This window comes from Astatotilapia calliptera, chromosome 10 (assembly GCF_900246225.1).
Source record: "Astatotilapia calliptera chromosome 10, fAstCal1.2, whole genome shotgun sequence".
Taxonomy (NCBI): domain Eukaryota; kingdom Metazoa; phylum Chordata; class Actinopteri; order Cichliformes; family Cichlidae; genus Astatotilapia; species Astatotilapia calliptera.
Genome location: NC_039311.1, coordinates 28,633,695 through 28,649,419, shown reverse-complemented (window position 1 = coordinate 28,649,419; position 15,725 = coordinate 28,633,695). Strand labels below are relative to the sequence as shown.

The following is a 15,725-nucleotide window of genomic DNA, read 5'->3' as shown; positions in this document are numbered from 1 at the left end:
AGTGCGCCCCAGGGCAGCTGTGGCTACAATGTAGCTTGCCATCGCCTGTGTGTGACTGTGTGGATGACTGAATGTAGTGTGAAGCGCTTTGGGGTCCTTAGGGACTAGTAAAGCGCTATACAAATACAGGCCATTTACCAAAGTAATGAGAGAAACATGGCTGTTACCAAGTGATGAAAACTGTAGTGTTCAGTTTTTGCAATGTATTACAACAGGACCAAAAAGTATGGCTTAAAACGGTTCAACGTTCCAGTAGTAATAATCACATGGATATTCAGCAGATTTAGCAGAAAGACTCATAAGCCCACATTAAACAGACATCCTGGTGGCTACTCTGCAGCCATCTTTATGATGCCACGTTGTTTGGAATACTCAATCGTACATGGGTGGAGAGAAATTCATTTCAATTCAGTTTTATTTATATAGCACCAAATCACGACAAGTTGCCTCAATGCACTTTTATATTGTAAGGTAGACATCCTCCAATAATACAGAGAAAACCCCAAATGTCTGACAACCCTCTATGACCAAGCACTTTGGCGACAGTGGGAAGGAAAAACTCCCTTTTAACAGGAAGAAACCTCCCGCAGAACCAGGCTCAGGGAGGGGCGGGGGACATCTGCTGCGACAAGTTCGGGAGAGAGAAGGAAGACAGGATAAAAGACATGCTGTGGAAGAGAGACAGAGGTTAATAACCAGTATGATTCAATGCAGAGAGGTCTGTTAACACAGAGTGAGTGAGAAGGGTGACAAGAACTGAATGTGTGTCTTGGGACTTTAAGTAGACACCCATGGCAACAAATCCACACAAAAGTGCCTACAGTTATCCAGGATCCTTTTTCTGTGAGGCAACAGTGCTGACCTCTGCACTCCACCGTAATTGACTTGCTGAATGCTGGAAACATTCATCACCTTGGGCTGCGTTGCCGGCAATAACTCAGCCTCGTTCCCAGCTGGTGTTGGACTCGCCCAGGGCTGCCCTTTGTCTCCGTTTCTAGGCGGAGCAAAGTGGCAGAAGGCTTCCACTTTGGTGGCCTCAGGATCTTTTTTCTGCTCTTTGCAGATGATGTGGTTGTGTTGCCTTGTTCAGGTTGTGGCCTCCAGTTCACACTGAAGTCGTTCGCAGCCGAATATGAAGCTGTGGAAATTAGACCACCCCGGGGAGGAGTGCTGGATCAGGGACTGCCCCAAGTGGAGGAGTTTAAGTATCTCAGGGCCTTGTCCACGAGTGAGGGGAGCAGGAGATTGACAGGCAGATTGAGGCCACGGCTGCTGTGTTGCGGATGCTGCAGCGATCCATGGTGAAGAGAGCTGTGCGTAACAGTGAAGCTGTTGATTTGCCGATCTATCTACATCCCTACCCTCACCTATGGTCAACGAGCTTTGGGTAGTGACTGAAAGAATGAGATCGTGGACATGAGCAGTGAAAGTGAGCTTTCTCCGAAGGGTTGCTGCCCTCTTACTTAGTTAATCAAGAAAGTTGAGCCGCTATTCCTGCACATCGAAAGGAGCCATCAAGCATCTAACAAGGATGCCTTGGACGCTTCCTGGGCGAGGTGTCCCACCACATGTCCCACTGGGAGGGGGCCACTGGGTGGACCCAGGGCATGTTGGAAAGAGTATATCTTTCCATCTGATAAGCTGGAGGTGGAGCACGGAGCTGTGGGCTTCTCTGTTTAGGCTGTCTCCCCCCTCGACCCAACCCCGGATGAACGGAAACAAATGGATAGATGGGAAAAAAACATTTTATAAACCACTTTCTTCCTCCTGTTGTTGATCACAGATTTAAAAGTCCTGCCCTGCAGACTCCACACATAACACATCACGAAAAAAAAAATCACATTTCCACCTCTGCTTCTGGGCTAATGGCAAAACAACACCCCCACCGCCCATTCTCGTGTTTGTATGTTTAACACTGAGCGGCGATGTTGAATAACGGCCTTGGACAGGCGGTATGATATGTGTTCTTGGCGGCAGTTTGCCTGGAATCATTAATTAAAGAACATTCAGCGTTGCCCTACTGTAACAGTAATATTCCACTGACAGAAAATGGACAATAACATTGAATTATCACAGTCTCATATGTTGCACCTGTTGTTTTGTCCATCCCCTGTGTGTACTGAGGGTAGACATGAGGTGTCAGATAAAGAGTTTAGCCTTCACAGATGTAATCATTGCTGCACAATGATGTTAGGCATGCCTCAAGTCAGAATAGGACCAGCGCTAGTCTCTGATGCAGTAAAGCAACAATGTGACGACTCAAGAGATTGATTGACACAAATAAAACCGTGCATCTTTGGATAAACTGTCATAGAAATGTTTTACAGTAGCCGTGCGCCACTGTTCTCATGCTTTTCTCACATCTTGCAGCTGAAGCTCTGTCACCCACTGCTGCCCCGCAGAGCATAAGAAGATCTTCTGAAGGTAGGGTGGACTGACTCATTCAGGATGTTTTTCTGCACAGTGCATTTGGCCCACACTCTCACTGTGTGATTGTCTGTAACCTTGCCAAAGAGGCAGATTAGAATTAAATAAAACTCTAACCCAGCGTCCTCACCTTTGGAAATATTTCTGTTTTGCTGTTTAGTCTCATTTTTGCACCTTCACCACTCTGCCTCCCTACATCCATCTGCGGTTAATGTATCACACTCTACATTGACCCGGTAATGACACAGTCAGTTTGTCATTACCGGGTCAGCGCAGGGCAGGTAGAATTTATCAAATTGAAGTTGGCAAGTGGAGATGTAGTAATGTTCACAGGTGGGAAGCTGCCTAACCCCGTCGACCCCAAGTAATAATTCTTTTTCGGCGCTCTCGGCGCAAAGCTGTTCGTTTTTCATTTGCTTGACTCTTTCAGCAGGGAGCCTGGTGGAGGACATCGGTGAAATGATTCTTCAGCTGCGGAGACAAGTGGAGAGCATCTTCAGCATTAAGTATGGTAAGCTACCTGTAGCGGGGGAGCTTTTATCCTCATCCGCAGCGGGGGCAGGAAGTTATGCCAGGGCTATAAATTTTGCAGGAAGACTTTGATCTCTCCTTAACCAGTGTACAGCAATTTAAAATCTAAGCTTTTAAAATCTATCTGAATATTAATATTGGAACATTTAAGGTTTTCAATAATTCAGCACATGAGAATGAATCTGTTAAGTGTGGGGCAAAGGATGGGGCATGAAAAGGAAGAATCTCATTTTCACATCAGAGGAGTTAAAGCATAAAGACACAAAGTATTAGTCGCCTTTTAGAAGGCGGCATGTCACAGCACGCCAGCGACTCTCTGAACATAGACATGCGTGCGCTAAGAGTGAGTGTGGGTATTTGTTCGTATGGGTAATTTTAACACGGCAATGCTCAAAGTTATTAACGAGTTCTTCTTATTCCCTTTAAATACAAAGAAAAGTTTCAGTTCTTAGTTTAAAAAGGGTTTTAGTTCAGCCGGCTGAGGGACTGATGAGCACATGACAGATGAGGCGAGACATGTGCCTGTCCATCCACACATTACAATAACCTGTGAGCTGGATGAGCTTTAGGTTAATGTGTCTGGAAAAGCAACGTGAGCATGAGACTGAAAACGAGCTAAAAATCGGGTTGTTTTTGTTATTTTTTGATTTTAGTTTTTAAAGCTATCGTTTTATAATAGACTTCCTTGAGTTTAGAAATATGGATGGTGCTATCGCAACATTTGTCTCATGGTGGGTGTAGCCATGTGACCGTGTAGCTTTTTAGTTTGCCGGTGTGACAAACAAGGGTCGGATCTGACCGAGTGACAGGGGGACGGTGCAGACGGTGCAGATGCCCCCCGAAGCTGATCCTGCTTTGCCCGTGTTGACTTTAAATTATGGGGGCCATCATTTACAAAATAAATGTCACTGCCTTGGCTTTTTGTGTTGTCTCTTTTGGACTTTGATCAAAAGCTTTCAAATAAAACTTGCTTTCTATTTTGTTTTAATTTTTAACCCCTATTGTAGCAATCATGTTGTATTCAGTAAGGCCTGGAACTACAGAACAAAACCATAAACTTTCATCTTTCCATCTGTCATATGTTTGTGTTACTCTAAGAACAGAGTAACAGGAGTATTTCACTCACTCAAAAATGCACAAACATTTGGACTTTGTTAGTGTAATTAATCTGCACAGCTTGCTATAATATTTGTGAGATAACCGCATTAAACTCTACAAATGCAAGAAGTCCAGTTCAGCGACTCCTCACAGCTATAGCCGCCTGTATCACCCACTTGAGCCTCAGTAAGGGTACTTGTGTAAAAGGTGACCCTCTCTCTGTAGCTGTTAGACGGCGTAAACTAACCACAGAGATCAAAACTGTCGAGCCAGGCTGAGATGGCCATTTGAGATGCAACTCGACACTTTCATGTTAGCTCCTTTATTGCTGCTTGGTTAAAAGCAGCAATAAAGGATTGCTGTGATCGTGGCTCAAGAGTTGGGAGTTCGCCTTGTAATCGGAGGGTTGCCGGTTCGAGCCCCGGCTTGGACAGTCTCGGCCGTTGTGTCCTTGGGCAAGACACTTCACTCGTTGCCTACTGGTGGTGGTCAGAGGGCCCGGTGGCGCCAGTGTTCGGCAGCCTCGCCTCTGTCAGTGCGCCCCAGGGTGGCTGTGGCTACAATGTAGCTTGCCATCACCAGTCTGTGTGAATGTGTGTGTGAATGGGTGGATGACTGGATGTGTAAAGCTCTTTGGGGTCCTTAGGGACTAGTAAAGTGCTATACAAATACAGGCCATTTACCATTTTAAAACTGTCACACAAATTTGGCGAACTTTCCCTGTTTGGTGTTTCTGCAATTTTCCCCAGATTTCAGAAGACGGAAAGAAATGAGATGAATTGGAATAAGACGACTTGAATGAAATAGATCAATAAGCTTTGTGCTTACTTTTCCTGTTTTTCCTTCTTCAGCTGAAGCCCTGGGCCTTCCTGAACCAACCAAGGTGCCGTACTCCAAATTCCAGATGTACCCTGAGGATCTGTATGTAACCGGGCTGCCAGAGGGAATCTCTATCCGAAGACCCAACTGTTTCGGAGCAGCCAAACTACGCAAGATCCTGGCTGCCAGCAGTCAGATCCAGTTTGTTATCAAAAGGTGAGAAATAATTATATATAGAAAGTCATCTGGAGAGTGTAGCGGTGCGTTGAAGTGTGTGTTATTTCAGTTTTCGCTCTCTGATTTGTAAATATCGTCACAATCTTTTGCTCATCTCTAGACCCGAGCTCTTAGCTGAGCAGGTAAAACAAGAGATGCCTTCCATCCCGATCTGTGATTCAGGTTTGTCTCTTTTTATACTTACTTTCTCATCAGCAGCATCTTCAACCCAAACTAATCACACACATATGCAGTGTTAAATTTTGATATGTTTGTTTTGTCCTCTGCAATACACGGTTGAAGTTTTAAGGTCAAATCCAGTTCACAGGCTATTTTTAAAACGGCTCCTTTGAAGAACAACAGAAAGTCCTTGCAGGGATTTTTCTGCAGCTGCCTCCTCTTTATTTGTGACAAAGCTCCTAACGTTTGCTTTATTCAGTAAGTCTTAAGACGACAAAAGTTTAACCTTTAAATGTTTTTCTCCAAAGAGCTGGATGCCAAGGATGCAGCACCAGTAACGGAGGACACTGCGGCTGTATCCAAGAGACCTGGATTCTCAGGTACGGTCGAGCTGCATCAGTCTTCTTAGATTTGCCGTTAACTGTTTAAACACGAATTGCCTCTGCTCGCTGACGTTGAAAGCCAGATGACATATTTTAAAGCGTCTTCGTCCTCTCGTCAACAGAGTGCTTGGAGTCCAAGCTGTCCAGAATCGACCTGGCCAACACGCTGCGAGAGCAGGTCCAAGATCTCTTCAACAGGAAGTATGGGGAGGCATTGGGCATCAAGTACCCCGTCCAAGTGCCTTACAAAAGGATCAAGAACAACCCGGACTCGGTCATCATCGAGGGCCTTCCCCCCGGCATCCCCTTCAGGAAGCCCTGCACCTTCGGCTCCCAGAACCTGGAGAGGATCCTGGCTGTCGCTGACAAAATCAGCTTCACCATCACCAGGTGAGAAATGCTGATCACTCTAAGAGCTGTTTAATATTCTGACTGGTAATGATGCACTTTCCCAGTATATTCATCTGTGGTGCTAAACCAAAATAACAAGCTACAAAATGCACAAATTCAAATGTTTTCATCAAATAAGATCCATATCTGTCTATCGGTCTTCCTTCCTGCAGTTAATGGCTTGGATATTTATTACTGTCTTTAAATATATGTCGGCTAATTCTGTTCATTGTGCTTGTTTCATTGTGTTGCATGCAGACCATTTCAAGGACTTATTCCAAAACCAGGTATGAGCACGCTGCGCTTTGCTTTCATGACATCTGATTTATTACGCAGCATCTATCACAGAGAGCAAAACAACATTTAATGTTACTAAACATATTTTTCGTTGACTTCATCAGCACCTCGACGAGTCACTTTACTAAAGAAGGCCTACGCTTCAATAAATGGTGAGGAGAAAATGCTTTGATAGCGTCCATTATAAATGCTGCGGCTTTTATTTTGAATGCTGTCTGTAACCGATTCTCTCCTCCTGACAGATGATGACGACATTAACCGCATGGGGGAGAAAGTAGTCCTTCGAGAGCAAGTCAAGGAACTCTTCAACAAGAAATACGGTAAATAGATCCGCAGCGTGGAGCTGTTGTTATCTGTACAAGACGGATAACCTTTTTACCATGAACCAGTTTCATCTGCATGATGAGTCCAAGTCGTGGGCGTGTTCAGTTTAATTCTCACAACACAGGAGAAAAACAACACGTCCCTTATTGCTCAGGGTGAGCCTCATAAGTGAGACGTGTGGCTGGAAATTTAAATCCAGAATGTTCGTCCTACTTGTTGAATTAGGGGCAAGTCTTATAAATGCATGCTCCAAATTTCACTCATGAAACGTGGCTGTTAAGTTTTGTGGAGCAATTTCAATACAGGCTTCACACAATTTGGTATAGAAGCCTGAAGAGGAAAAAAAACAAACAAAACAAAACAAAAACGGTGCTAATGTCACAGCAGTGCCTTAAAAATACAACATTTCCACATGCATAGGGTCCACGGGTGGAAAGTCTGCACGGTAAACAATAAAAAACCTCTTATCAAAGTGGTGTCTATAGAGAGATTTAGTGCAAACTGATTTATTTTAGTTTGTGTGGCAAAGAAAAACTTCACATGTTGAATTGTTGTGCACCTAACAAATTTCAGCATTCTTACTTCTTATTTATTGAGGACCACAGGTGTAACAGCTCTGCGATAGGCCCCGCGGCTGATACGCTCTTTCATTTTGGGCCCTTACCACCACGCAGTGCTTCAGCAAACACGTTACCTCACGTTCTCGCTCACACGAACACACAAACAAATTTAAGTTATAAAATATTGTCATGTAGCAATAATCAGTAACATCTGTAGGATCATTCCAGCTTTGAATCAGCACCACGGACAGCAACCGCAGTCAGCGATCTTGGGAGCAGACAAACATCTTCTTCTTCAGCCAGGCTAACACACGCTTTGGTTGCTAACTTATTACTGTGATGATTGCAGTGTATGAAGTTCCACCTTTGTTCAGGTTATAATAAAAGATCTCAAAGGGTAATAATGCTGCACCTGCACCTCTGCTTAAGAACTTTTAGCTGCTGTTATCAAAATGAATGAAGAACGCTGCATTTCTATGCACGTTTCATACCTACAGTATGCCAGTTACAGGCATGAGTTTCTTTATTCATGGGAAAACATGTGCCTGCATGCTTCTTATTTTTCACAGGAAAAGAAAAGGTGTCACACTGATCGTGCCGTTGTTGTTTGTTCTGTTTAGGTGAGGCTCTGGGCTTAGATCGCTCCGTCGTGGTCCCGTACAAGCTAATCCGCGGCAGTCCAGAGTCTATAGAAGTTAGTGGCCTTCCAGACGAAATCCCTTTCCGAAACCCAAACACCTACGACATCGTGTGCCTGGAGAAAATCCTTCAAGCCGCAGATAAAATAACATTCAACATCAAGAGCCAGCTACAGTGAGTGCAGCGACACCGGAATGTTCAGCAGCGCTAGCCGTCGCTGCACCGTACATTTCAGCGGGAATTTAGGGTTTTGCTTCTCGGTAGTTAAGCTCATTATGGTTTATTTATGATTTGGATTTAAATCCAGCCTCTAAGATGTCAAAGAATAAATCTTCCACAGCAAATGTAAATAAAATGAAATAGAAAACAACGTTTTGACATCCAAGCAGTTAAGCTATGATGAAAGAATGAAGGCAAAGCTTTAAATCGTGCACAATTCAGGGATTTTTTTTCTCTAGGTATCAAGTAAGTGCAGTCTGAATAGAGGGCTAATTAGAATTCAGGAATGTTTTTTATAGTTACAAAAAAAAGATTGTATCTTTAAAGAAACAAAAATGCAGCTACATCACCTAAAATGACCCGGCCTTTTCTCTCTCCTGTTCAGACCTTTTGCAGAAATCTGTAGCCAAGCTTGTAACACAGGTAAGTGTTACACAAACAACCTTCTGTTGATGGAAGTGAGGCTTTCTGTGCTGCGTGTGCCTCCAGAGTAAAAGCCTTTGCTTTGTGCCTTCAGTAGGAACAGACGCCTCCACTAATCGACGGAAACGCAAGAGAGTCCAGGAGAGCAACCAAGTGCCTGCCTCCTCCGACCTGGGAATATCAAGCAATCAGATTCCAGTGATGGTACATTAAATAAAATATATATTTTCTTCACCATATGAAATCATAAGCTAGTTGATGAATACTAGGACATCTTTATTCTTCTGTTCTTACTCACACAGGTCCTTAAAGACTCTTAAAAACCTTAAATACACTTTGATTTCAGAGCTACAGCATGCTGGCCTGCTGTTAGGGCAAAAATGCACTTTAATAAGGAAGCCCCCCTTTACCTCGACTTAACTGTAGCTTCGATCAGTCAGAGAAACTCAAGCATTTAAGACGCCTAACAGAATGCGTATCAGCTTAAGTGCAGTGTATGTGGAGCATTTAGCTGCTGTCAGACGGCAGCCTCTGACATGTAACTGCAGCCATCACCAGTCCCGACAGGTGGCACAGCCTCTCTTCCTGTGACAGGTAGGTTTATAGTAGCGGTTTTAGCAAAGTGGAAGGTAAGCAGCGCAGCTATTCAGGACTGACTGAGAAAATGAGCGGTTATATATCAGCCGTGTCACTGACTCTGACGACACGATGTGTTAACGCGCACAAGGAGGAAAGGAACACAGCTAGCACTGCTAACGTTAGCCACGCTGTATCCAGGGATGTCAGGATGTAAAGTTTCAAACTCAATACTGATAACGAGGGAAACGGGGAAAACTTCGATGATCCATCATAACAGAACAAGATCCTGGCAGCAGGAAATAGGACAGGAGTTCCTTGTTGAACTTCCACGTAGGCTTCATGTATAACTGCGAGAGCTACAGCTCTGCTTGTTTTCTGTGCTTCTGGTGACTTGGTAGCATATTTACCATATTTATCCCTTTAATGTCTGGTAGATGTTTTAGAAACAACACATTATTAGACACAAATAGTTAAACTGATGCTCCCTGTTAATGTCCCAGCTCACACGTTAACTAGCCAGAACCACAATGGTACAATGATAACTGAACAAACGGAGAATGTAGCAGCCAGGTAACAGTTAAATGATGTGGTGACTGTTTAATGGTTCAGCGTCGTTGTACCAGGAACTTTTACTGACCTCTCAAATCCCTCAAAGACCAGGATGTCGGCGTTTACGATGCTTTGCAAAGGTTGTTTCAGCTTCGTTGCCACCACTTGGTTGTCTTGTTTGCATGCAGGCTTATTGCATCCTCGGCCTTTCCCTGGCATTTTGCTTCATATGCAAAGTCTATCATGCTACGCCAGCTCACTGACTGTTGGTGTGTTCAGCTGCTAGTGAGGGGTGGAGCTGTGAACTGGAGAAGGCAAAGATGGCACTGTTGGTGTTTTTTGATTGATTGATTGATTGATTGATTGATTGATTTTTTGGGGGGGTGTAACCTTTTTGTACCCATTAATTTCATTTTTGTTACATCCCACATTTCTCTATAATTTATTCCTCGTAGTTTGTTTATTTTAAACAAATAAAATCATTTAAGGGGGTGATGATGTAGAGGTCTCAAAACTCGTGGGTCAAATATGATACACTTCGCCTTATTGGGTTAAAGCACATCTAATATCAGATCAGTAAAAAGCTGATGGTCCTCTCCCCATAAGTTCATGTTTTCTCAATCTTCTTAATGCGATAACTTCAAAACAAGATGACGTAGGATTGTGAAATTGATACCACAGGTGCGTCTACTAGGAGGCTGAGGAGTAAATTAGTGACTAGGCACGTCCTTCATCTGTGGTGATACCTCCATACAAATGGGCAGGCTAAGCAAACCAGATAGCTGGCATAAATTGGATAATTTAGAAAAAAGCCAAAAGATATTGGCGTGAAAAGGCAGGAAACCCCGGTCGCTGATGGAGTCAGAGTCGATAAAACACCTTAAACTGCAGTAGATGACTGTGTGTTCAACTGTAAGTACTGAAATGTAATATTAAAACAGGTTTAGAGGCAAGGTCAGCAACATTTTGCAGTAATGAAATCATTTTCTCCACCATTATGCTTCTTCCCTGCAGCAGTGGCCCATGTACATGGTGGACTACAGTGGAGTGAACGTGCAGGTTCCCGGGAAAGTCAATTACTGAAGGAGGAACCAGGGCGGCAGCAAAGGGATTCAAGGAGGAGTTTGTCAACACTCGCCACTCTTCCACAGTGCAACACTAACACTTTACCAGTGCTACAACTTAACGATCTCTCCAGACTGAATACAGAGAGCTGCAGGTTTGACTCTGAGAATGATGCTCGAGTGTTGAGGAACAACAGAATGTATGTGGGTCGAAACGTTGCAGGGCAGATGTCGGCTCGACGGGACTGCTATCAGCTGGTCGCGACAGTAATCTTGTTGTTTTTTTTACAAACTGCAAATATTACCGACGTCGTGTTATTTGCCCTTGCATTTTATAAAATGAGTCATGCTGTTGTTTTCCAGCATTTGGTTGCAATGTATTACTGACAGAAAATGTCTTTCATAATGATATGGTTCCATATTATTCAGATATTTGTACTTTTTATTTATTATATTTATTATTAAAATATAACATTATGTGCAGGGATGTAAAATATATTATTCTGTTACACAGCTCTTCGAGGAACTATCACAACACTAACAGATGCTACTAGCACTCAGTAACTACAGGTAACCGCTGAAAACATGATTAAAATGAAGTGTCTTAATTGGGTGTTGGGGTGACGGCAAGATTTTAGAAATTAAAGGAGACAAAACGGACTCAGAGTCTGCCCCACGGAGCAGGGAAAACCTCTGCTCGCATTGAAAACGAGACACTCGGTAAACAGCCTTTTTTATGTTAGCACTACATTAACGATTTGTAAAATATTGTCATTTTAAGTCAGCCTGAATGTATCATGTAAAGAAAAGAATGGTATGTTATTCTGCGGTGACTGTCTCTGGACTAACAATATTTAATATGCTGTACCTTAACGCCAATTAGGCCTTTGAAATAAAATGTGTTGCCTTGCACTTTCATTTTGTAGTAGTTTGTTTTGGTGTTGGCGAGGGGGGGGTCAACTTAATGAAAATGAAGAGGAGTGTAAAAAGCAAGAAGGTGGTGAGTTGAGCCCATAATGAGGATTAAATATGATGACAAATAACTAAAAGCTGTTAGTCTAGGCTTAAATGTCAACGACAGGAACCTGAATATTGTTACTGTCGCTAGCAAGTAAGCAAAATTTGTATTTATATTGTACCTTTCAAGATAAATATCACAAAGTGTTACAGAACAAACCTGCCGGAGCATAAAAACAAGAGGTCAAAAATATGTTTTTTTTAAAACAAAGAGTTTTTAGCTGCTTTTTAACAGAATTACAATAATTCAAACGTGACAAAATAAAGGCATAAATAATAATTTTCAATTCAGAGGATGACACAGTGGAAGTCAACTTGGCAATGTTTTTAATTGGTAAACTATGAGAGAGCCAGAGATTTAATGTGAGCTTGCAAAGTTCTTGATTGAACATTTAAGAAAAGTGGCAAAGGGACCTAAAATTTCCATCAGGCAAAATCTGTCAGGGCCCAAACGAGGGCTCTTGTTTTTTATTGAGTCGGAGAAGACTGTCTGCTAACCCGTGCTGGGCTTGTAATATGTAACTGTAGGCTTGACATATACAACTGAATGTCATCTGCGTAGAAGCGATAAGAAATATCATTAGAAGTCCTCCAAATGTGCTGATTTTGAAAAATCAGTTCTTGAAATGTTAAGTTTCTACTATTTACTCAGTAGACAAAAATTAATCTATCAGTATTAAGTTTAATAGCTCAGTAAGGCCCATGGATATTCCTATTATAAATAATTATATAGTCATATTTACCAATCGAAGTTCTCATTTAAGCAGCCTTATTTTTTTCAAAAATAATATCTCAGTCCTTGATTTAGGAGAAATTGCACACAAATAATGATTTTCATTATATTTACTGTACCCCAGTACAACTCCATAAATGTGGGATAAAATGGCTGAAAACATGTGTCATTAGTAAATAAACATTATTTACTAGGACTGTTGGAGTTTGTAGTTTAGCACGCCGTTTAGTTTCCCACATTTGCTGTTATGTATTTAGTTCTGGTGACTGCGCTGGTTTTGTCAGTACTGGTTGGAAGGCCTGCTTTGCTTCCTCCTTTTCAGGTCCTAATTAAGAGCTGCTCCCTTCTAAAACAGGAAATGATGTCACCGGACAGACTAGACATCTGTCCAGGGTATACCCCACCTCTCGCCCTATGGGCCAGCTGAGATAGGCTCTAACCCCCATGAACCTGAACTGGATAAGCAGAAGAGGATGGATTGATGGATGGACTTCACCTGGAGCCTATTTAAGTTTGTTTCCTTCCAACATGGCTCTCTCTCCTCCTGGAAGGCTGGAACTTTTCAGGCAGCCAATTTGGTTTTCTTTCCACTTGATTGCGTGTCATCCCTAATTTAAGTTGCGTGTTGGTTGTAGGTTAGCACCAGTTTTCTTTTCTTCTTTTTCTCAGTTTATGATTAATAAATTGGCTTGGTGGAAGCTGTTGTTGTGTGGCTCTCCCTTCTATATTATTTCCTGCATGAGCCAGACAAAACAAGCTCGTTCACTGCAAATCTGCAAAATCCTTGAATGTTCAAGGCTGTGAAATCTATTGGGACTACAAAAAGACAGCATCCGATCCATAGGTCCACTAAGATGTAGTGGAGCTATGGATAGGAACTTTAAAAGAGCCTTTAAATACTAATATTACAGCAGCACCATTCCACCTCCCTCTAAGATGCTGTGATTGGATGTGTGCAAAGTCTGTTAGAGACTGTAAAAAAGTGGTGAGCCAACTTTGTTGTAAAATTAGGAGTGAAATCCCAAATATTGGGAACATTTGGGATTTCAGCCCTATATGAACTCAGTTAATCAAAGGAATCCGTACACAGCAGTACACCATTCATGAAAAAGGTGCATTAAAAAATTGCAAAAGTGCAATTACTATTATGAAGGCGGAATCTGCCTAAAGATTACAAAGATATCTCTTCATACTGAGCTGTAAACTTGTATTTCAGCTCTAAAGTCGGTCATTTTAACACGAAAGTCCATGGGGATTGGCTCACCACTGCAGTCTGCCTCAAGTGGCCACTCCAGAAACTGTAGTTGCGTCCAACTGTTGGCTTCACTGTTCACCCGGAGAGGTCGCTGCCTCCTGTCTTCCAAATTCCTTTCAGTACACTCCACTTATCCACCAGCCTTCACAAAAATGTGCCCCAGTAGTTTTCACCTCATCCTGCTAAAAAAAGACAAACTGACTCACAGCAGCACAAACCTAACCTTCTTGGCAGGGAAACACGGGACGTTATTGTTGCTATCCATAATTCTCTGCTTGCTGCAGGTAACTTAAAGCAAAAAAGCTCTTCTGTGCACTTAAGAGTCCATTAAGACAGAGTCAAAGTGAAATACCCTGCCAAGCGGTCATGTTCTCCCCTTAACATTTCCACTAGAAATAAATGTTTGAGTGGTTAAAGGAACATTTATTTAGCAGGAAGCAATGGGTTCGTGCTCTGCAGCTAGATAACTAAAACTGCTCAGAAGGCACCGAGCAGTGCACTGAACACACAGGGCATACATAAAGACTCCTCGGCAGCTACGTCCTAAAGGCTTTGAAAGCACTTCTTGTTTAACAGCTTCTTGCTATGAATGATGGGAGCATAGAGTCACAACTAGAAAACAGAGATCCGTATTTGTGTTTCTTTTTAGCTCTTCTCAGTGGAATAAGCAGCCGTGGGATTGGGTGGCTGGGACTGAGCTATGTCTGAATCAAAAAGTCATGGCAGATGTTGTAACAGGAGGGGCTGGATTGGTTTCTTAGCAGCATCTGGTGACCCAGGACCAGTAATAACCTGCAGCATTTCATACCCAGGGCCAAGTTTAAGCCCTAAAGCTGGCCCGTGTTTAAGCCTATTAATAAACCTGAACTCATGCCACAACTGGCGCCTAATGCAGGCACCTCACCTCTACTTGACCCATGCCTATTATTGCGTCATAACTAGGAGTGTTTCATGTTTAGACCAGTCAGTGGAATCTGATCAGAACACATTAATCCAGTGTCTGGAGTTAAACTGGAGGGGTTAGGTAGATAAAGCTTTTACATCCCCACTGAGCTTTAAAGGTACTTTATGTAATTTCCTTCTGCAACTTTAGATATAAATGTCACCACCAGGAGGTGGTGTTAAAACACCACCTCCTGGTGGTGACATTTATAGCTGATTTAAATTTATAGCTGATTTAAATGGCTAAATTACCTCCTCAACATGTCTCGAAGTTCTCCAGAGGCCTGGTGATGAACTAATCATTTGATTCAGGTGTGTAGACCCAGGGTGACATCTAAAACCTGCAGGACACCAGCACTCGAGGCCTGGAGTTGCCCAACCCTGGTTTAGATTATGAGTGTCAAACATAAGGGCTGGGGGCCAGATCAGCGAAGACTCTAATCCGGCCCTACTTAAAAGCTGTGGAAAACTTTTATAAGTTTTACAGCTTTATCTTTACTGATAAAGATCTCCCCCATGATACACCAAAATATTTAGGTAATAGATAAAAAAATTTAAATGACAGAAAATGTCATCTTTTTCCCTTTTTTTTTTTTAAACAATGATACACTGTAAAAATAAATAAAATATAATTTTCTGACAGCTCTGCAATTTTACATGTTTTTCTTACAATTTAAGAGATCAACTAATTTTTAAAAATAGTAATTTTTTTTAAACAGTTTCACTGATTTCTTTTCAGAAATTCATGTCAAAGTTTATGGGGATAATGTGTGGTGATAGAATCTACTTTTAGAGTAGGCCAGTCTGTTACTTAACTCACCTGATGCTATACTGATTTAAGTGTTGCCTTAATAGGTTTTTTTTTTAGCTTCACAGACTTCAGGTACAAAAAGAAAAACCTTACTTCCTCATCTACATTATTCTGTATCCTCAAATGACTGAAGAGGTGCTCATGCTGGAATTTCATCGTCATGGCAACGGGGAAGCAGCTGATACACAGACTCATTTTATTGCAGCTCTGCATCTTTACCAGGTGCAGGTGAAGGCTGAAGATAAGAAGTCAAGGTGATAAGCGTTGCC

At 42.4% G+C, this 15,725-nt stretch overlaps 1 protein-coding gene across 3 annotated transcripts in view; it reads left to right on the top strand.

Annotated features, from left to right (window-relative positions):
* gtf2ird1 (GTF2I repeat domain containing 1) overlaps nt 1-11,616 on the top strand; it is a 45,143-nt gene extending 33,527 nt beyond the window's left edge. Inside the window, exons 15-27 of one of the 3 annotated variants that reach the window (XM_026182307.1) lie at nt 2,371-2,424; nt 2,858-2,938; nt 4,908-5,091; nt 5,213-5,274; nt 5,580-5,651; nt 5,777-6,044; nt 6,303-6,331; nt 6,446-6,493; nt 6,584-6,661; nt 7,846-8,038; nt 8,469-8,506; nt 8,604-8,710; nt 10,649-11,616. In XM_026182307.1, coding sequence (XP_026038092.1) covers nt 2,371-2,424; nt 2,858-2,938; nt 4,908-5,091; nt 5,213-5,274; nt 5,580-5,651; nt 5,777-6,044; nt 6,303-6,331; nt 6,446-6,493; nt 6,584-6,661; nt 7,846-8,038; nt 8,469-8,506; nt 8,604-8,710; nt 10,649-10,717 — 1,283 coding nt within the window. In that variant the 3' untranslated portion in view covers nt 10,718-11,616. Of the gene's footprint in view, nt 1-2,370; nt 2,425-2,857; nt 2,939-4,907; nt 5,092-5,212; nt 5,275-5,579; nt 5,652-5,776; nt 6,045-6,302; nt 6,332-6,445; nt 6,494-6,583; nt 6,662-7,845; nt 8,039-8,468; nt 8,507-8,600; nt 8,711-10,648 lie in introns of all 3 variants that reach the window. The other 2 variants (XM_026182306.1, XM_026182305.1) reach the window with 2 other exon arrangements.
* The last annotated feature ends 4,109 nt before the right edge of the window (nt 11,617-15,725 follow it).